Below are 21,791 nucleotides of genomic sequence, written 5' to 3' on the forward strand. Positions count from 1 at the left end.
ACACACTCCACCACACCCCACACCCGTCCGAAGTCCGGGCCGACAACTTCCACAGCCTCTTTTTACACCCAATTGAGAATCTTTTGAGTAAAATAAACCGCTCGTACATCCCCCCCACACACACAAAGACACAGCCCTCTTCTCTTTCACATAGCTGCTGAGGGAGGAGAGGGGGGGGGTGATGGGATTGTCTTATCAGCGTCCGGGGCCCGGGGAAAGACACCGGCCGAGATGATTCAGGGGCCCCGCCTGCCACCGCGGCCGGTGACGTTCGCGTTGCGGGGAAGAAGGCCGTTCCTGTCGGCGGCCTCCCCTCCGCCTTCGAGCGAGGGCAACTCGCTGACGGGCTCGCGCCTGCGCAGTGCGAACGGCAAGGCTGCCATCAGCACGGCGAGGGAAGGCTTTCGGGCCGGGCCATGGCAGAAGCCAGGGAGGCCCCGAGAGAAGGTGGAGGTGGTGGCGGAGGCGGTGGGAGCGTCCCCCGGGCCCAAGAAGAAGAAGAAGAAGACAAAGAAGTGGCGATGAGCGCGGGGGAATACTCCAGGCGCGTGCACCAATGGCTCTGGGACTCGTACTGCGGTTACCTCAGCTGGCAGGGCGGCCTGGCGGCGCTCATGGCCGGAGCGGCGAACGCGGCGGCTTCGGCCCCGCCCCCCGGCGCCTATTACCACAGCGCCAACTTCAACCCCTGCTACTACCTCCTGGCTGCCTCCGTTGCCCCCGAGGCCGGCTCGGCTCCGGCCCGCCCGACCCCGGCTTGGCCCCCGCCCGCAGTTCGACATGGGCCCCCGGCCCTGCGCCCGGCTCCTCCCGCCGTCGCTGCCCCAGCTGGCGGTTCCCAACGGGAGCCTGGCCGGCCCGCAGGTGAGTCGTTCTTTCCAGGTGAAGAAGGGGTTGTGGGGAGGAGGGGAGGGAGGCTCCTCTGAAGACCTTGAACGTTTTTGACGAGGGTAGTAGCAATAGCAATAGCAATAGCAGTTAGACTTATATACCGCTTCATAGGCCTTTCAGGCCTCTCTAAGCGGTTTACAGAGAGTCAGCATATTGCCCCCAACAACAATCTGGGTCCTCATTTTACCCACCTCGGAAGGATGGAAGGCTGAGTCAACCCTGAGCCGGTGAGATTTGAACCGCTGACCTGCTGATCTAGCAGTAGCCTGCAGTGCTGCATTTAACCACTGCGCCACCTTGGCTCTTAGTAGTAGAGAGGACGGTGCGAAGATGAGCAGCTGGATGCCTGAGGTAGGTTTGGAGCTCATTTCCCTGGCTGATACAGGTAGTCCTCGACTTAACAACAGTTCGTTCAGTGACCGTTCAACGTTACCATGGCGCTAGAAAAAGGCACAACTGGCACACTTGACAACTGTCGTAACATTCCCCACGGTCACATGATCAGACTTCAGATCCTTTGCGGTCAGTGATGGGTTCCAAAAATCGTTGGAACCTACTCTGTGGGTGTGGCCTCCTTTGTGGGAGTGGCTTGCCACCCATGTGACCGGATGGGAGTGGCTTGCCGCCCATGTGACTGGATATGAAATTATGAATTAGTACTTAGGTCGGTCCAAGTAGCTATTCAGAAACTCTGGCATTGAAGCATGCAAGTCTTAAAGCTGTCAAGTTACAAGATCCTTGCCAGTGGTGGGTTTCAAAAATTGTTCGAATCTACTCTGTGGGTGTGGCCTCCTTTGTGGGAGTGGTTTGCTGCCCATGTGACTGGGTGGGAGTGGCTTGCCGCCCATGTGACGGGATATGAAGATGCCGACGAAACTTGTCAGAACCACCTTAAATTACCTCACACACAGCACTGGCATGCATAAGAATATGATGTAAACTTGTTTTTTAAAAGGCATCTTTGGTTTGCGTTAAAACAACTTCAACACACGCAACGTTCTGATTGCACCACAAATGCAGTAGTCATCCCTACCTTTCACAGAGGGACTGAGTTTTATAAATATGAGCATGATAGTGTAGAATAATCATATCCAAGGACCAGTGGTGGGTTTCAAAAAATTTTGGAACCTCTTCTGTAGGTGTGGCCTGCTTTCCGGGTCCACTGGTGGAACCTCTTCTAACCGGTTCGGTAGATTTGACGAACCGGTTCTACCAAATAGGTGCGAACTGGTAGGAACCCACCTCTGTTTGCGCTGGACTCGTATTTATGACCGTTGCGGCGTCCCGGAGGATCAGGTGACCCCCCCCTTTTGAGACCTTCAGAGTCAATGAAGAAGCCACATTCACTTAACAACCAGCTGACCAACTTGACCACTGCAATGATTCACTGAACAACCGTTGCAAGAAAAGTTGTGAAATGGGACAAAGCCATCTTTACAGATGTTTTGCTTAGCAACATCAATTTTGGTCTCGATTACGGTCATAACCCAAGGACTACCTGTATGGTTGGTGTACGTTTGAAGTCTTAACCGCATCTGGAAATACCAGTGACTTCCTACCGCTAGTCAGGGTTGAAGTAGAAAGAAGTGTGCAGAAGGGAGAGGTGTGTGGGATGACTTTCATGAAAAAAAGTGTGTGGTATCTTAAAAGACTTTTTCTATAACAAAAGCTTGTGCATACGATCCACCTTATCAGATACTGTGCAATAGTACTTAAGATGTCCTAATTTTGGAATGCATAAACACAGATGGGTACGAAGACCAGACGAAACCACTGTGGCTGGGTGGAAAGAATACAGGTAGTTCTCAGCTTAAGCAACAATTCATTTAGCGACCATTACAAAGTTACCAAGGCACTGAAAATAGTGATTTATGACCATTTATCACACTTATGACCGTTGCGGCATCCCTATGGTCAGGTGATCAAAATTCAGCTGCTTGGCAACCGTCTCATATTTATGGTGGTTGCAGTGTTCAGGAGTCATATTGTGACTTTCTGACAAACAGTCAATGGAGAACTCACAACCTTGTTACTAATTTAATAATTGTGGTGATTCACTTAACAAATGTGGCAAGAAAAGTTGTAAAATGGGACAAATTCACTTAACAAGTAACAACAAGTTAGGCTGAATTGTGGTCATAAATTGGGGACTACCTATAATTAAGACTGTATTAGGACTACAAATGTTACAAATCCCATTATCATAATACAGCACTATTGCTCTTACCGTGTAAACAGATTTATGCATGAATCCTGCAACATAAGGCCAGGTTAAACAGGAAGCTGTCATCCTCCTATCTTAGCCGCTTGCTAAAATGAAATGGCTCTTTTTTGTTTGTTTTCTATGGATATAGTGGAAAGGAAGATTTAAAAAAATAATAGGGTTGCTCTTAAACATCTGTCTCTTTTCAAAGGTTGGAAGAGCAGGTTAGTCCCAATTCACTCGCTTTGACCTTTGATTAACAAAAAGAGCATATATAAATCATTTCATTCAATCTTGGGAAGGTTAAAATTAGTGGGGCCGCTTAGAAATATCTGATAAAAGCGCTTGTGGAAGAATGATAGATAAATCAATAAACGAATTATGCTATATATTGCAGTATGAAATGAGTAAATCCTAAATACAGAAAATGAAATACAATACTGCATATATGCATATAACTGCACTGATACTCTTTCCATCTCTTGCTGAACTTTCTCAGGAGAAGTTTTTAGTCATATCCTCTTTCATAAAATAGGGAGGATGCTTGTCATGATGCACTGTTTTTCAGTTGTTGCTCTGTCCTTGTATAGTATTCTTTCCTTCAGGTTGAGACTTTTTCCATTTCTTCCAACCCTCCAGAAACAATTAAAGATAGAACTTTTTCAAAGATCATTTGGTTGAAATGTTATTACCAACTGTACGTCATTATGATTATTTACAGTGGTTTATTTGCTTTTGGGAGGGGGGGGGGACTTGTTTTATTTTTCATTATTTATCTTTGTAGTAGCTTTTTATTACTTTACCATATTTTTGTTTATTCTGGATACCCGAAATATTGCAGATGTTTTTGTTGTAGATTGCGGAGAGCCTGTATTGATTCTGTGGTATACAAGTAGAATAAATAAATGAAATAAAATTACTACTTGTAGAGACAAAGGAACTTACATGATAAGAAAATTACAATGAGAATAACACAATCTTTAAAAATTGGATGGAAGAATCTTTTGGGGCTGGTGCATGAAGGTACATCTGATGAGTTTAAAAGATTTCTATCCTACTGCTTCAGCCTCTTATCCAGCAGTCTATCTATTCATGAGTTGTTTTCCCCACCTAATATCATTTTCGGTTATCTTGGAAGGTTGCAGTGGGAATACCGTAGTGAAGAAGTCTCCTTCCATCTGTCCAGTTATATGAAACTGGATTCACCCCTCAATTTTGAATTTTTTAAAAATAACAGCAGAGAAATGAGCAGAGGTTTTTTTTCCCTGCAGTTACCTCTATTCTGATTTGCGGCTTTTTCACGCTTCTGATGGGCCACTCATGCTTGTAGCCGAATGAGAAGAAAGACACCGGACAAATCCTTCTTGGGATGAGGCTTGGCCCCGAGCGATGCCCGGGGGGCTTCTTTTATTAGTTCCAAACAAAGAGAAGGTGTATACAAATTACATCAAAAGACACATGACTAAATAATCCAATAATAATATTGCAGCGTGGCAAAAGGCTCTGGGCAAAAGAGGAGAGGTGGATGAAAAGGGGGGCTGCTTCGTCCCTGGGCAGGAGAAGAGAGATAGATGAGAGGGGAGGGAGATGGAGGAATAGGGAGGGGGGAGTGGAGGAAGAAGCAAACAGCTCACATTCCTGCATCCCTTTGAAGTTGGCTAACTGCTAGATAGGCTGGTACAAGGGAGCACACTAATTAATAGGAAAGCTCTTACATATTGCTAATAAGAATGTTTTGTTCATCTCATGGTAGCATCCATCTCTGGGCCTGTGTTTTCAGGCAGCCATAACTGCCCTATACACAGAACTGGTAATGGATCTCAACACTGATTTATGACTATAATAAAGAATTTGATATGATATAGCTAACTCATTAGCCTTAGCAATTGGACAGTGGAGAATAGTTCCTGGTTTGCTGCTGAGAATGGTAGCCAGGAATTGGTACTTACTGAAATACTTTAATAGGAGTGGCTTTGATTATGGCTTTGATTATGGCTCTGCATGCCTGGTAACAGCATTAGTATTGCTTAACAATGTTAGGTAACAGTACTATTGAGCCTTGAATTTTTCATTTCTGTATCTCTAAAATTAGAGATTCAACACTAGCTTCTCTTATCAGTCCCTGGTACAATGGCCTCTTAGTGTAAGGTGCCCTGCTACTCTTTTAAAAAGCATGGCTAGGGATCAGATTGTCAATTAACATCAAGAGTCTTCTGGTTCTCTATTTACAGTGATCCAATCCTGGCAAATCCTGGCATAAACCCAACCCACTAAACAGAGTTGTTGTTATAAGGAAAATAGGAGAACAAAGAGTGCTGGATAAGTTCACCGCCTTGAGTTACTTGTTAAAATAATAAAAGTAGGGCATAAACTAAATAAAGGAGCAAGATCAGCCCTATAGTTGGTAGAGAAAGGTTTATGGTGTCTTACGAGAGAGTGCTGGTTATTTCAGGTCAGGCATTAAGTCTTAATTGTCTAACAACAGCATGGCACTGCAGAATATGGCTAGTGTTCAAACCTTTGTGAAGTTCTTCTGTACATTGCAACTACCTTTGGAAGGGCAGAATTATATGAAAAGATCTCATAATGATCTGTAGTAAAATGTATAACCTAATGTGGTTTTCAGTTGTGTCTCTATCTTAAGCATGGGCTTATTGTATTATCACTTAAAATGTAAATTAATGTGCAAAATGAAATGTTTAATTATCTGACCTTACTGATATTACAGAGTTTGTTCAATGATATTTAATGCAAAATAAATTATGTTTTTGTTCAGGTCGTGAATACGTAATCCCGTCTTTGGCTCATCGATTTATAGCAGAGATGGTGGATTTCTTTATTCTTTTCTTTATCAAGGCATCAATAGTTTTGAGTATTATGCACTTAAGTGGAATAAAGTAAGTTGCACAATACATAATCTATTTCATCAGTTTCATTATATCTGCTGCTTGCTATGTTATATATTTAGTTCTAAGTACAGTAAATTATTCCATTTCAAACTGCAGACATGGATCATATGAAATCAGTATATATTTCCTTCTTAAAGAATGTTAAAAGTAAAGGGTGTTTTCATGGCAGCTTTAGCTATTTGTTTCCTGTGTTCAAACAGGTTAGAATATTTTTTTAAAAAAATTCTTGTGTCCATGTTTCTATCTGTTCTTCTTTTTTGGCAGTGATGCTATATAGATGTTTTGTTGGGATGACAATTGTCATGGGTCCCACTGATAAATTTCCCCGCTTCTGTACTTTCTCCAAAGAAAATACCACAAAAAATATGGACTTCCTCTTATCTAAGCTGCAAAGGAAAATTAGCAGAAGTCTTGTTAATTTCACCCAATCTAAAAAAGAAGCAGAAGGGCCTACCAGTAACCTAGTTCACTTTAAAAAGTTAGTCAAGTCTTTCTTCACGCCATCAGTAAACCTACTAAAAGAAAAAAATGTACAGCCAGTATTTCACCAGTTCACCTCAGAGAGGGGAAGATGCCATCGATTCATTTTTCCACTGTGAAAAGGTCCCTTCAGAAGGGAGCAGGCAGCCCAGCAGCTGAGGATAAAATGGCCTTAAAGAACAGGAACCAGTGACCAGAGGAGAAGACATTTTTGCCACAGTAGCACACACCTTAGACATTGGAGCAGAAACATTTGCTAGCAGCCAAATGAAATAAAGCAGCCATGTTAAGCCACCATTTCTGCCATCTAAAATCAAAAAACACTATCTTTAATGCAGATCAATAAAACATGGGCAAAAGTTAAACATGTGCTGAGGATGGGTTGAGGATGGTGTCATGTTTCTATCCTCAAGAAAAAAATTGAGCTATTATGCTAGAGCAAGCAAAATGTATAAAAGAGCTCTCAGATGCCACCTTCTTTGACAATATGTTTTATTATTAGTGCTTCCAAATTTAAAATACATATCTTTTGTACTCTGAATATTCTTCTGAAACAAAAAAGTCCACTAAATAAAAATATTTCCATTTGCAGTTTATATTGCCTCTAAACTATACATAGAATAGTATTGATTATTCATAGTATTACTTATTGTATTATACTTTTGATGCAGGGATATCTCAAAGTTTGCTATGCACTACATTATAGAAGAAATAGATGATGAAACTTCCATGGAAGACTTGCAAAAGATGATGATAGTGGCCCTTATCTACCGATTGCTGGTCTGCATCTATGAGGTATACAAATTTTACTTGTACAAACAATATAATATCTATTTTGGAGACTATTATCTTCGGTCTAATTTAACCAGTGACCCATATGTTTTATGAACTTAATTTTAATGTAATTTTTAGTTAGGTTAATGAGATTATATTAATCTAATATTCAGAATATTTATAAAAGCCATTGACATCCAATACTGCCAACTGTACTGGCAACCACGCGGAGGAGAGCCTTCTTGGTGGCAGCTCCGACCCTATGGAACGATCTCCCCATGGAGATTCGTACCCTCACCACCCTCCAGACCTTCCGCACAGCCCTCAGAATCTGGCTATCCCGTCAGGCCTGGGGCTAAGACTGTAACCCGCCCGAATGGTATGAATGTTGTGTTTTAATTATGTATTGTCTTATATGTTAAAGTTTCTCTCCCCCCCCCCCTTTTGGGTTGTGAGCCGCCCTGAGTCCCCCCAGGGAAAAGGGCGGCATATAAATAAACTTCTACAATCTACAATCTACAACTGTAAATAGCAACTAAAATTTGCATTTGACCAAGAATCAGAAACTGCACCAAGCAATGTAGATAAGAGCAAATTTTATTTACGGTGACGGAAAATAAGTTATCCTTCCCATTACACAGGTAATCCTTAACCACCATTTGTTCAGCGGCCATTCAAAGTTATGATGGCACTGAATGAAGGGACTTACAACTGGTACTGAAAGTTTGGACCATTGCAATGTCCCCACAATCACATGAACAAAATCCAGGTGCTTCGTACTTGCGACCAGTTGCGGTGTCCCACAGTCTGACCACCCCTTGCAACCTTTCCCGCCATCTTCCTACGAGCAAAGTCAGTGAGGAAGTGTGCAAGGTCACAAATCCTCTCCCACCTTTCTATGCTTGCATGCATTATGTGCACCTTCCCCTTTCACATGCAAACACTTACACCCTCTTTTTCTGTCTCCCTGCACTAACGCGCATGCATGCACACCCCATTCCCTCATTTCTCATCCTCCTTGAATCGTACACACCACATGCCCTCTTTCCACGGCCTATTACAAACACCCCACACACTCTTTGCCCAGCCTCTCTGCGCTTGCACATACCTTACCCCATTTCTTTTGCTTCCCTGTGAACACATGCACCCTGCACCCTATTTCCTTGGCTGCCTTGTGGTTGTTCGCATGTGTGCACCCCAGCCTCCCAGCAATTGCTTTTGTCCACCTCATTCCCTGTGGCTTTTCTGAGCTCATGCTGCACCAAGCACCACCGCCCCGAATTTCTGTTTATCCTGGCCAGGCCTCCTGGGGCCCTCACCTATCCCTGCAGCAGCCCTGCTGTTTACCTGAGTCTCCTGCTTCCCATTTGATGACTCGCGCATATCAAATTATGGTAACAACAGGGACTGCCTGGGTTGCCATTACAAAGCAATGTGGTCATGTAATGTTGCACTTTATGGTCACGTGGCAATCTCAGTCCCAGTTGCAGTCGTAATTTGAGGACAACCTGAAGTACTCTCTGCAATTATTTCAAATGTGTATTACATTTGGTTATCTTGCCTCAAGACAACTTCATTACTGATATACCAGGCATGGTAAAACATATAATTTTAGTTATCAGAATTTTTTTGTTTCAGATTATTTGTATTTGGGGAGCTGGTGGCGCAACTCCTGGGAAATTTTTGCTAGGCCTTCGAGTTGTGACGTGTGATACATCAGTACTTATTGCACCAAGTCGTGTGTTGGTGATACCATCGTCTAATGTGAGCATAACAACGTAAGTTTTATTTTTGTCACTGCAATATTATATCTGTATGAATCCTTAGATGTTTTCAGTAATGTTGGATATTATTAGATTTACATAATTTTTATTCCCTTCTTCAGCTTTACATTTAAGGATATTTTACAGCCTGATAAACTCAATGCAGACTTAGGAGTGGTGTTGTTTGTTTTTAAGTGAACCAAACTAACAAAGCATTGTTGGCAATAAAATATAGGTAATGAATAAATGTTCGGCCTTTTTTGAATTATATTAGCTGAATAAATTGGGGAAATTATTTGTATAGCATACGTATTAATCTAAATTATTTGCCCATTGTTGGGAGACAATATATAATGAATAAGTCACAGTTATCTCCTTCAAAGTATTTTATATTATTTCATTATATTTCAGCTTCAGCTGTGCTAAATTGATTCCCAATTATAAGATTTATATTTTCAGTAATTCAATTCTACTTTGAGGCTTGCCTAAATAATTAGACTGTGTGTGATTAAGTAATTCAACAGCATTAACATAATTAATTATGTAGGACTCTAAATCATCTGGAATGCTATATCATAAGCTTTATCACTAACAAAGTGCAAAAAATGTTGCTTGACATCCTGTCTTTGGGACTTGTAAAGCAATGTTTCCTTCCAATTACTGTATTTTTTGGAGTATAAGACGCTCCAAAGTATAAGACTCATCTAGATTTTGGGGAGGAACACAAGGGAAAAATATCTGCCTCTTCCTCTCAGCAATTTGCCTCCTTGCAACAAACAGTACAGACAAGATACACTTTTTACAGTGTTATATTTCAGACTATACTTGTACAGATGCTGTTAAAATTGATGTGCTTTCTGGAAGTATAGTTATTCTCTGCTATTTAAAAGAATAGCACTTTTGAAAACAATAGCAGGGGACCTCTTCAGATCAAGCATTTATTTTAAAAAGCTTCTTCATTTTGTTAAGTTGTCTAGAATAATAATAAAGCAGTCTTTTAAAAATGAGCCTAATAATTTGAACATTCTATAGGCATTTATAGTTTTGACTTACCACCTTGCAGCAAACAGCTTGATTAACACAAGAAAAAAAAATCTGCCTCCCAGCAATTTGCCACATGGAGCAAACAGCAAGTTTCACTTTCAATTTCTCCTGATCATCAGCTGTTACAGGCTGCAGGTATTGCTAGAGCTTATTGAAGCCTCCGCAAGCCCCCTTTTGCTGCAAAGAGGTAAATTGCTGGGAGGCAGAGGCCAAAGGGTTGGGGCTGCTGGGTGGGTGGGGCTACATTCAGTGTATAAGACACACCCAAATTTTCGCCCTCTTTTTGGGGGGGGGGGAGGTGCGTTTTTACTCCAAAAAATATGGTAATTAAATCTACAGATATATTATCATTTTAAGAAATGGTAACTTTTTTCATAAAGGCAGGAGAATGGTGGTCATTACTTAAACGCTAGAAATTTGTCTGTGCAAAAAGTAAAAATATGATTGCAGAAATGTTGGCTAATTCAAAGTAGAAAGGACTCATTGAAAGAGTAGGAATAGAAAAAAAACATGTTCAGAAAAACTTGTATTTGACAATATTTTGAGCATTTTTGTTTTTAACATGTAACTCTGTCTATAGTCTTCAGTTCAGGCAATAAATTCTAGAGATGTGTCTGCTTTTTCCTTACAGGTCTACAATACGAGCTTTGATCAAGAATTTTTCTATTGCTTCCTTCTTTCCAGCATTCATTACTCTCTTATTCTTTCAACATAACAGAACAGCCTACGATATTGTAGCAGGGACTATTGTAGTAAAAAGACATGGTCTCAGATGATACTCAAGGACACCTTTATTCCACTGTTCAAATATACTGGAATCACTTTGCTGGATTTCTGAATCTCACCCTAGAACAGTGCCAATTACAACATTGAGTCACAACATGAGTGCAATAAGTCTTGGGGACCGGTGCTGAATGAATTTGAGAATATTTGAACAGAAACAGATGACTCAAAATCTTCAAAAGTCATTGGCAGTTTCAAAGGAATAGTATTTCTCTTATGAGAGGAATACTAATTCTGTATCAAAAGAGAATTTACGGTATTTTTTATGGAAACTAAACCATTGTCATTGTTGGAGCAACCAAAGCAATTGCAGTGTTTTTGAGAGAAATTTATTACAGAGAATTGTTTGCTCTTGTTTTGGTGGATTTGTAAGTGTTTGCTACTCATATAGAAGCCTTATCATTAATTGCTCACACAACCATTGTATTTTCAATACTGAAGAAATTTCTGTACATATGTTCAATGTCTTGCATGATATGAGTATCTTGAACAAAATACAAATTCAACATATCAGATATTACAAAGGCAAGTAAAACTAGTATTAATTAACAGGTAAATACTGAGAACTTTGACAGTACTGCTATAGGCAACCAAGACAAATTCAATTTAACCCCTGCTTTGGATGGTTTATAAATTGTTTTCCCATAAACTTTCAAGTTTTCTATAAAAGCATAGAAAATTTAAATATGTATTTTATTGTGTAAAACACTTATTTCACTTATTTAACAACAGCCAAACTAAACTTTGAATAAACCAGAGAAAATTTATGCATAACCTTTTGCACCATTTTATAAGAAAATGAGGTTTCTTATATTAAAATAAATTACATAATTGCTAATGCAATATAAAGGGTGTAAAAATGTAAATTAGTACTCTTATTTTATCTGCCTGTGTGCCTGGATCACTTAAATTATACTTACAAAATAAAGCCTATTTATTTTGCATGGTTTATTTTTATATATTTATGTGTTCTCAATTTTTTACATCTGACACATTGATTTAATAGTGATATTCTTCGTTAGTTTTCTGTTCATTTAGGATTGAATAAAGTTAGGGAGGAGAAAAGACTACTAAGTAGTCCTTGACTTAGAACCATTTATGATGGTTGCGGTGTGCTGGGCTCATGTGACCATCTTTTGCGACATTCTGATAAGCAGAGTGATTGGGGAAGCCAGATCTACTTAACAGGGAAGTATGTGGCTGAGCTCTCCTATCCCTTTGGTGTTCCTATTTCACTTCCTGAGATTAGTGGAAATGCTGAGACTTAAATGGTTCTGGTAGCTTCATCTAAAGCAATGGTGTCAAACTCGCGGGTCACATTGGCCACGCCCATCCCGTTTAGTGAAGCGGGGGAGAAATCATGATATATCACTTGAGGTCGTGACACCAAGAGTTTGACACTACTGATCTAAAGCATGGGCATCCAGCCTTTTGGCCTGCCTGGGCTATATTGAATGAAATGTAATTATCTTGGGACACATATAAAATGTGTAATATAGTTAATGTATATAAATGACATAATGTTAAAAATTTAGTATCTTGTGGGGCTGCATTACTAGCTATCCAAGGTTGCATGCAGCGAATGCTGGCTGGGGAATTCTGGGAGTTGAAGTCCCGGACATCTTCAAGTTACCAAGGTTGAGAAACACTGGAATAATGGTCTAATCTCCCTATTACACTACTTGTAGTTGCATCATGTCTTAATATGTTACTCAGATTATATCCCAGAGGAATGAACAGGTGAAAGAAAATATTAAATCCCTGTTCTACTGAATGGAAGAAAATATCAAGTTAGGAATGGATTTAGCTTGCCTTTATGCTTCCAGTGTCTCTGCCATCCGTTGTTATTATTTAAAAGGCGTAGTTTGTGCCTTGCCACATTTCTACAAATTTAGCAAGACCCGTTTAGTAGGTGTTTTATGCCTTACTATGTCTTTCCAAGCATAATCACTGTAGAGAAAAGATTAAACAAGTACTTTGATTACTCAGCTTTTTGATAATGATTAACAGTGGTTTTGTCACTAACACAGAGGTTAACTAAGACAGCAATTAAAGTACAAATTTGACATGTATAATTGGCTGGATTTCCAGGAGGGGTTGCTTTCCAGAGGGCGAAGAAGCAGTGGAGCTTGGAAAATTTGCTGGCAGGGAGAGGGTTAAAATGACTTTTCTCCAGCAATTCCCACATTCTAGTTATGCAAAGAGTTGCTTTAGCCTGGCAAGATTCTGTTTATAGGTGAAAAATAATAAAGGAAACTTTTCAGAAATAAATCCACAATATAGTTCTTGGGGCCTTGCAACATTACAGTATTCCTTATTGCCCTCATCTTTGGCATTATACTGCAACATTTCCTGTACATTTATATTGCCTAGTATGAATACATTCATAAATCTGAATCAAATAGTTGGGAGAACCCAGACAATTTCATTTGAATGTATTAAACAAAACCCATCACAGATTGTTCTACAATTACAGCTTTGTGAAAAGTATATTTCCTTCATAAGTATACAGCTGCATGCATTCTTTTTAAGGAAAAGCATCTATATTCAAATACCTTGTCAATTTGCTCCTTTAATACATCAACTGAATTTCTAAATTTTCCTTTTTTGAAGTTGGCTTTCAATTACAGAAATTTGGAAGATTTTGGAAGACTTTACTTTAAAATCTCTCTTCGAAAGGATATCTTTCTTGTATTAACAAGAAATAAAGGTTCACTTTTACATTCATGTGTCTTGTTATATTTCTTATCTATCTTGAAAAATGTAACTTTAAAATTGTGTTGTAGTAGATGGCCAAAAGTGTAGTTAGGTGTAGTAATTAAGGCATCAGACTAGAACCTGGGAGACCATGAATTTTAATCTGCCTTAAATACAAGGCCAGGGAGTGAGGGGGCAGGATGGTAGTGGCCTTAGGCCAATCACTCACTCACTCTCTCAACCTAGGAAGCGGACAATGGTTAGCCATTTCTGAAAAATCTTGCCAAGAAAACAGCAGGGACTGGTCCCAGGCAATTGCCAGGAAACAAGACTGGCACAAAAGCACCATAAAAAGACAAGCCAGAAACTCTTGTTTTGCAGAATGCCCATCTGGCAACAGTACCAATTTGTCAGACATCTCAGAAAGCAATGCATCCCAAGTATTATAGTCAAATCACCATAGCAACAGCCACAAAACAACGGCACTATAAAGAGCAAATGGACAAAATGGAATCGAACTAAAATGTCAGATGAATTATCCATTAAGGTCACAATCCTCTGCGGCCTTGAAAAGATGAGAAGTGAAACGTTTCGCCAGCAAAAAGTACAGCATGGAAAGTTACTGATTTTCCATTGCCCTGGGACCTTACGGAGAAAGTGGTTGAGGTGAGGATAGTTGGAATGAAAGAGATGAGTAGAGTGATTGGAATGGATGTGAGCAATAGTGGTAGGTTCCAGATTCTTCCTCCATAGGGTTGGAATTTATTGAGAGGGCTAATTGCTCTAAGTGGAATATAAAAGGTGGGTCAGGGGGTTCCACCACAAATGCGCGCACAACAAAAGCGCGCCTGACTAAACCGCGGTGACAAAACCGCGCGCCGAATGAGTGACTAATTAGCCCTAAAGCGCGCCGACAAAAGCGCGCCGACAGAAGCACGCTGTAACGGAACCCTAAACCTAACCCTAAACCTAACCCTAAACCTAACCGTAAACCTTACCTTAAATTAAATCGCGCTTCTGTCGGCGCGGTGTTGTCGGCGCGCTTTTAGCGCCGCGGTGTTGTCGGCGCGCTTATGACGTTCGCGCTTTTGTCGGGTCACGGGGTCAGGGAGCTTTGAGATCAAATGTGTGGTGGGGTTATATTTCCATGTCAATGAACTGTGGGAGATAGGATGAGAGGGAGGTACTGTAGTTGTTCCAGAGAAAAGAGGACTTGTAATTTGGTGCTGGTTCCCACTAGTGATTTTTTAAATGACAAGATGGGAAGTTATGTAAGCTTGTCACGATCATGGGTTTTTTCCACCTAGAGACCACGGACCTTATTGATGGAATTGCCTTTTCCAATTGTGATTGATAAATGAGGATAACCTATGGCAGCAAAGTATGCTCACATTTCTGTGTTTAATGTATCTGCATGCTTAGTCAGTGGTTGCATTAAACATTAACTGTACCCTTTAAAAAAAAGGGGGAGGATATGGAGATTATCCTGCAGACTAGAGTAACAACATGTGACGTGTTGATAAAATTCTTCACAGAAAAAATGGTCAACTTGTTCAGAGTTGGATACTACATGGGGTGCAGCTTAGTGAGATGAGTTGGGCAACAGGTTATACAGACAGAGCTGACTGTGGCATAGTTTGTCACCTGTGAGCTGGATTCATGCCTTACCGGCCCAATTTGTGGGCTTAAAAAACACCTGAATGATGGGGGTGATACCAACTGACTTGTAATAGGCAGTGGTGAACCTCTCTTCTACATGCGTTGTCTGTCTTAGATAAATGCTGGCCAATTGCCACCTTCTTAGGTTTTGAAAAAGGTGGCAGGGATTTAATTAAGAGGATCCTAGAGGAAATGTCCTTTTTTAGTTGCGTTTCAGTTCAGGGCCTGGACAATTTTTGTTTTATTAATATTTATATGCTGCCTGACTCACAAATAAACATTAAAAATGAAATATATATATATATAAATTAAGAATAAAAGATTGGGATAAACCTTCAGGCTTCCCTGAAGCCTCCAGAGGACTAAAAAGGACACTACGAGCAGACTTCCAGTTTGCTTGTAGGGTGGTTTTTAGTCCTCTGGAGACTTCAGGGAAGTCTCCTGGAGGTTCCTGAAGCCTCCAGAGGGCTTAAACCGAACCTATGAGCAAACTGGAAGTCCGTTCCTGAACTTCCTGTTTGCCCATAGGGCTGGTGTTTTGCACTCCGGAGGCTTCAGGGAAGCTCCTGAAGCCTCCGGAGGGCCTCCGGGGGGGGGGGGAGGCTCTTTTCGCCCTCCCTAGGCTCCTATAAAGCCTCTGGAGCTTGGGGAGGGTGAAAAATGGCCTTAAAAAAGGCTGAACTCAGCTGGCCAGCGCACGCATGCACATCAGCCAGCTGACAGGGCAACACCTCACGTGCCCTGATAAATGGTTCCGCGTGCCACCTGTGGCATGCGTGCCATAAGGTTCGCCGTCTCGGCCCTATACTATTTTGGATTTTAACAACCAGCATCTTCAATCACACACAGAAACAAATTGCCAACCAGGGCTGCTTGCAAAGCAGATGCGTTACATGGACATACTTGCTGCTTTTTGTACCAGTTAAAGCTTCTGGGTGGTCCTCAAAGGCAACCTTATGTCGAGTATATTGAAGAGTATATTGAGGAACTGTATGAAGAGCTGCCTGATTTAGGCTTTTTTCCAATGGAAAAAGCTGCAACTGATGCATTAGGACAGATCAGATCACAGTATTCTCTTGGACCACTTTCAAGGGTTGGGGATCAGAGTGGTGGTGGCGGTTCCTGTGAAGAGTTCCACTTGCTGTTCCAGGCAGAGAAAACAGCTGAGCTAGCGTAATAACCCTCTGGTTATTAACTTTCACATAAAATTGCTTGGGAGAGATGATCCATGGTTTGGAGAGGGAATGAGTGAGTTCCCAATGCGCTGATTATATTCACCGATACATTATAATCCAAGACTGGACAGGAGATGGTGCAGAAGTGCTGATGAAGTGCTCGGAGGTTGTGTCAGCCCAGATTTGTTAAACAAACTCAGATTACAATCCCCATAAAATAGAATTGCTGTTGGCTGGCAATAGATCGGGCTCCGTTCCAGCTCCAATTTTAGGTCCGGATAGTATCACGTTCCCCCTAAAGGATCAAATTCACTATTTTGGAGGGGTTGTTTTGTGAGCCAGCACTACTGGCTGCCAGCCAACAAGATAAGCAGTCAGCCACAGTCCAATGAGATGAAAGCTCAGGGAAACCTTTCACAAGAAAGTATCTACAGATGGCAACCACTCGCGTAGTAAAAGGTGTGCCACATGTCAAAACCAGAAAACCATCAAACGTGACAAACTCAAGCGATGCAGTGAGATGGAATCCAGAGTTCAAAGCACAACACCCAACAGAGCCGGGGCTCGAGTTGTGTTGTTTTTTCCTCAAGGGAAGGCTAATGAATAAGCCAAGCTGAGCCACCACCCAAATGTCCGTATTATACATCAGAATCCACTTTCCTGTTGGCTGCTTTTTGGGCAATCTATCTACTGTTGCATCTTTAAAGCATGTAGCAATAGCAATAGCAGTTAGACTTATATACCGCTTCATAGGGCTTTCAGCCCTCTCTAAGCGGTTTAGAGTCAGCGTATCGCCCCCAACAACAATCCGGGTCCTCATTTTACCCACCTCGGAAGGATGGAAGGCTGAGTCAACCCTGAGCCGGTGAGATTTGAACCGCTGAACTGCTGATCTAGCAGTCAGCTGAAGTGGCCTGCAGTACTGCACTCTACCCACTGCGCCACCTCGGCTCTGCTTGGCACCAAGTGGCTGGACTTGAATGTCTGAGAGGCTGCTAACAGGTGCAGGAGGGAGAGGTTGCCGGATCTGCCTCAGCCAGAGTTAAGTCAATATTGCTGGAATTGCCCCCTCCGGGACTATTATCCCTAGATACCCCTGGCTCTACTTAGCAATAGCAGTTAGACTTATATACCACTTCATAGGGCTTTCAGCCCACTCTTAGCGGTTTACAGAGTCAGCATATCGCCCCCAACAACAATCCGGGTCCTCATTTTACCCACCTCGGAAGGATGGAAGGCTGAGTCAACCCTGAGCCGGTGAGATTTGAACAGCCGAACTGCAGTCAGCTGAAGTAGCCTGCAGTGCTGCATTTAACCACTGCGCCTCCTCCTCATATGTATTCAGTAAGGTCATAGCAGGTTGGTGTCCTTCTCAATTCAGTTCCTGCTAGAACAGCAGACAGTGGTTATGACCAGCTTGGAGGGGGGGATGATGTACATGGCCCCATTTGGGCAACTGGGCCTATCTGACTTGGGATATTCTGACAACAGCGACACGTCCTCACCATTTCCCCTCTAAGCTACTCTCTGAAGAGGAGCTGTTTCAATTGGTCCCTAGTGCAGTGACCAATGGCTAGCACGATAGCAAATGTAAATGCTGCAGTCAGTACGTCAATTTGTTTCGGACTCCACACAAAGTCCTGGGTATTATCTTTTGAGGCCCATATTACTCCTTACAGGCTTCTCTCTCCTAATTATATTTGGTCGGCCCAAATTCTTGGAAAGAAATTAGGAGAGATTTGCCGAGGATTCCCAGCCCAAGGAGGTGAAAGTGGAAAGAGATCAAACGATGCATCTCCTTGGCTGTCCTACACTTTCCAACACTTTGCCGACAATGATATAGAGCACCGTGAACCTCTTGGCCTTCAGAAAGATCTGGATATCCAAGAGGGCATTTGGCAACCATCAATGCTTAGATCGCCCTTTCATTGGCTAATTAGTTTGGCTTTGCTCTTTTTGCATTTTGTATATTCATGTATTTTGCTGTTTATAAGCTGCCTTTAGTCTACATGAGTACAATAAACTGTTAAATAAAGAATGAATAAGTAACTCTAAGAATGAAACCCACTTCTTACTTCCAGAATCTTCTATAACTGACTCTGCATAGATGCAATCTTTTTGTGTAGAAATAAAAAAAAAAAATACAATCCTTTTATTAACCAATCATCCACATCTTTTTTTAAATTTTACTGAGTTCTTGGCATCAACAATTTATTATTGTATGCCACCCAGAATCACTTTTTGTAAAGATGGTCAGGGATTTTAAATTTGATGAGTAAGCAAAACAATAAATAAAACTTAGCATTTCTATTGTATTTGTAAGCCCTTTACACAATAAGATTTAGCCACTGATTAGTAATTATGTTCAACTCTCTGGCTCAGAAAATTTGGCAGTGCCTTATTTACAAATATACCAGCAGGGGAAAAAAATACATTGCTTTGTATTAATTACACAAAATATCAGGAATTTGCAATCTTCATTGGTTGCAACTGCCTATTAAAGAATATATCCTGAAAGTGGTTATAGCCACAACTCAATATCATAGCACTCCCCCCCTCCCCCAGTATCACGGTAACTACTTTTTTTTTTAAAGGAGCAACTTTGTTTTGTTTTCCACAATGAGCAAACAACCCCTCTCCCCCTCAAAAAAACCAAGTTGCAGTTTTTGGCATGTTGAGTAGATGGCTAGGCTGGGAAAAATAATCTGGGGCAGGGGCAATGTATGGGGGGGGGGGGATAATGTGAGAACAGACTGGAAAACATTTAGGGTGTGGTGCTGACGGGAAAATAATGGGGGGGGGGAGTCAAGCACTAGATAGAACCACGTGGCTGGATGGCTGTGGAATGGGACAACTTGCCACAGCCAACATGCTGTGGGACAACTCACCATAGGACAATTGAACAAATACAAAAGGTACATTAATTTCAACAGAGTTGTTGCCAGTAATAAGAAAGTCAATCCAGAAATACAAGAGTTACAATAATTTTGACCAGAACATGGTCACCAATAATAAAAGTAACTGAATGAAATGATTAGTACAGCGTTGAATTGTCCCGTGGTGAGTTGTTCCATAGTGACTTGGACATGGTAAGTTGTCCTGTGGCGAGTTGATCATGGCGAGTTGTCCTAGATCCTGGAAGTACTTAGCGGGAAATAGAGGATGCCAGAAACAACATTTCTACACCACAGACATAAATCTACCTACTGAGATCATATAAATCATTACTGATTGGCTTATACAAAATGTATGTCTGCATTAACATTCAGACCAGTGTATTTCTTAATTTTTATTGATGGCATTTATCCCATGGTTTTAACATGTTAATTATACTGTAATAAACATGGCTTTAATATTAAACTTTTCCTTATTATCCAAAGTCACCAGAGTCCATTTCTGTAAATATAAAAATATATACTTAACACTTTGTACAATACTGGTTTTTGGTCCAAACAAAAATGGATCAGAAAAGCCAATAAATTTACTTTAAGAATTCCCAATTTTAAATGTCTTTAATGGATTTAGGCAACTTTGAATAATGAGATTTACATAATAAAATCTGAGACAATACTAAACAAAAATTTGCCGTAACACACAAAATTAAAATTTCAAGTTCACAGATTTGTTATGTCAAAGTACATAGAGAAACAGAAGAGTATTTACACATTTGTTTCATAATAAAATAATGAAAAGGCGAGACAGGTGATAAGGAGTAAGAATGAAAATAGAAAGAGCATATAATTATTGAATGAAATACTACTGATCTAACTAGTCCTTAGCATGGACTATTCTTTAACCATTCTTCCTCTATCAGAAAATTTTAGTGCACTATACACACAACTCGCTCACTTCACACATACATCAGCACAAACTCGGCAAAGAAAATTCATTATCCACATTCTCTATTCTATACAGACTCCCCTCTCTAATATAATTACAATTTTGAACTGTCCATAAACGCAGAAGAGCGCACAAAGTGGGTGCAAACAGAGGTATTATATGAAGCCATTCGCTGTGCAGGCTATATTTATATCTATAGCCAGACCATGCCAAGTCAGGGAAGAAAAACTGCTGGATTCTAAAGTAGTTTTGCTCAAGATCCTCCCTACCACCATTTCTAATTATTATTATTATTATTACTTTTAAAATAACTAAACGGGAAGAAAAAAGCGAGCAGAGTTTAGGCAGTCCTGGCTTCAGCTAAACCCAACATGAGGTACAATTCAGGAACTGAACAATGCAGGGCAACCAATTGTGGTAAGAAAGTTGCTGTCTGTAACAATCATTAATATTTTTATTTTCTACGTCTAACAGCCGTCTTTATCTTCCGACCAGGCACTGAAGATCCCGTGGAGAATGCACTTTTCCCGTTATTCCTGCTTTTGGGGGGGAGGGGTGGAAAAATCAAGAGTAAGGAACTTAGAATAATATATCTGAAAGCTTTTAGTACTGCTAAAGAAACATAAACAAGTATACTGTAAAATAAAATAGATAAAAGCATTTGTTTTACCAAAGAAATACTTTTCTAAACGATAAATTAATTGTGTAATTTCCAGATAATGAATCTGAATCTCAACCTTTCTGTTTCAAAAATTACATTTTATTTTTGCGCTCTATGTGATCACTTTAAAATACTAATGTTCTAAGCATAACATTAACAATATATTTCTAATATCAGCAAATATAATAACATCTAATGTTGAAGTTAATTTCATTTATTTCATACAAATTGCATGTTTTTTTCCTCAAGCCATCACTCACTGCTATGCATGGTATAAAAGTATTTCATGGAAAATAATTTCCATGCCAAACAAATGCAATAAATAACACAATAGTATGCAAATCTGTTTTGATCCTTTTCTTACCCCAAATTAAATGATGAAGCCTGAGAAAATGGAAATCCCGAAGAACCTGTTGGCTGTGCTGGTGCAGTTGAACTTGCACCAAAGGTAAATATTCCTGGATTGCTGCTTGAAAAGTTGAAATTAGCAGTACTACTTCCAAACTGGAATACTTGACCTGAAGAGTAAACACTGGGATTTAATAATATATCCAAAAAGTGTTTTCCTTGATACAATCTCTCTTGACAGAAAATGTTTTTTTTTTAATTATCTTCCACACACAGCTCTTCAAACTTGGCAACTTTAAGACTTGTGGACTTCAACTCCCAGCATAGCTGGCTGGAGAATTCTGGGAGTTGAAGTCCACAAGTCTTAAAGTTGCCAAGTTTAGGGACTCTTGTTCACAACATCACTTCCATCAAAACAAATAAATCTTGATTATTATGAACTTCAGCATCTAATTCAAACTTTCCTGCAAAACCTTGTGTTGGAAGTCAATATGAAACCTAGCTGTAAATCACATTTCTGATTTTAATATATTTGAAATGAACATTCAAACGGAATTAATGTTC

General features: G+C 40.5%; 2 protein-coding genes across 3 annotated transcripts in view; one reads left to right on the forward strand and one right to left on the reverse strand.

Annotated features, from left to right (window-relative positions):
* The first annotated feature begins 350 nt into the window (after positions 1-350).
* Positions 351-11,806, forward strand: LOC116523640 (protein FAM8A1-like). Its single transcript, XM_032238766.1, has 5 exons — positions 351-864; positions 5,871-5,991; positions 7,155-7,278; positions 8,896-9,035; positions 10,696-11,806. The coding sequence occupies exons 1-5, from the start codon at positions 417-419 to the stop codon at positions 10,838-10,840; spliced, it is 978 nt and encodes a 325-aa protein (XP_032094657.1). The 5' UTR covers positions 351-416; the 3' UTR covers positions 10,841-11,806.
* A 7,846-nt stretch (positions 11,807-19,652) lies between these two features.
* Positions 19,653-21,791, reverse strand: part of LOC116523635 (nuclear pore complex protein Nup153-like) — a 37,204-nt gene continuing 35,065 nt past the window's right edge. Inside the window, exons 21-22 of one of the 2 annotated variants that reach the window (XM_032238759.1) lie at positions 21,244-21,397; positions 19,653-20,757 (exon numbers count right to left, since the gene is read on the reverse strand). In XM_032238759.1, the coding sequence (XP_032094650.1) occupies positions 20,673-20,757; positions 21,244-21,397 (239 nt within the window). In that variant the 3' untranslated portion in view covers positions 19,653-20,672. The remainder of the gene's footprint in view (positions 20,758-21,243; positions 21,398-21,791) is intronic. The other variant, XM_032238760.1, reaches the window with a different exon arrangement.

This window comes from Thamnophis elegans, unplaced genomic scaffold (assembly GCF_009769535.1).
Source record: "Thamnophis elegans isolate rThaEle1 unplaced genomic scaffold, rThaEle1.pri scaffold_76_arrow_ctg1, whole genome shotgun sequence".
NCBI classification, from domain to species: Eukaryota; Metazoa; Chordata; class Lepidosauria; order Squamata; family Colubridae; genus Thamnophis; species Thamnophis elegans.

Coding starts and splice junctions, on each gene's coding strand:
- LOC116523640 (XM_032238766.1), top strand. CDS start 417: ATGGCAGAAGCCAGGGAGGCCCCGAGAGAAGGTGGAGGTGGTGGCGGA. Junction 5,992..7,154: donor ATGCACTTAAGTGGAATAAA/GTAAGTTGCACA, acceptor CTTTTGATGCAG/GGATATCTCAAAGTTTGCTA. Junction 7,279..8,895: donor TGCTGGTCTGCATCTATGAG/GTATACAAATTT, acceptor TTTTTGTTTCAG/ATTATTTGTATTTGGGGAGC.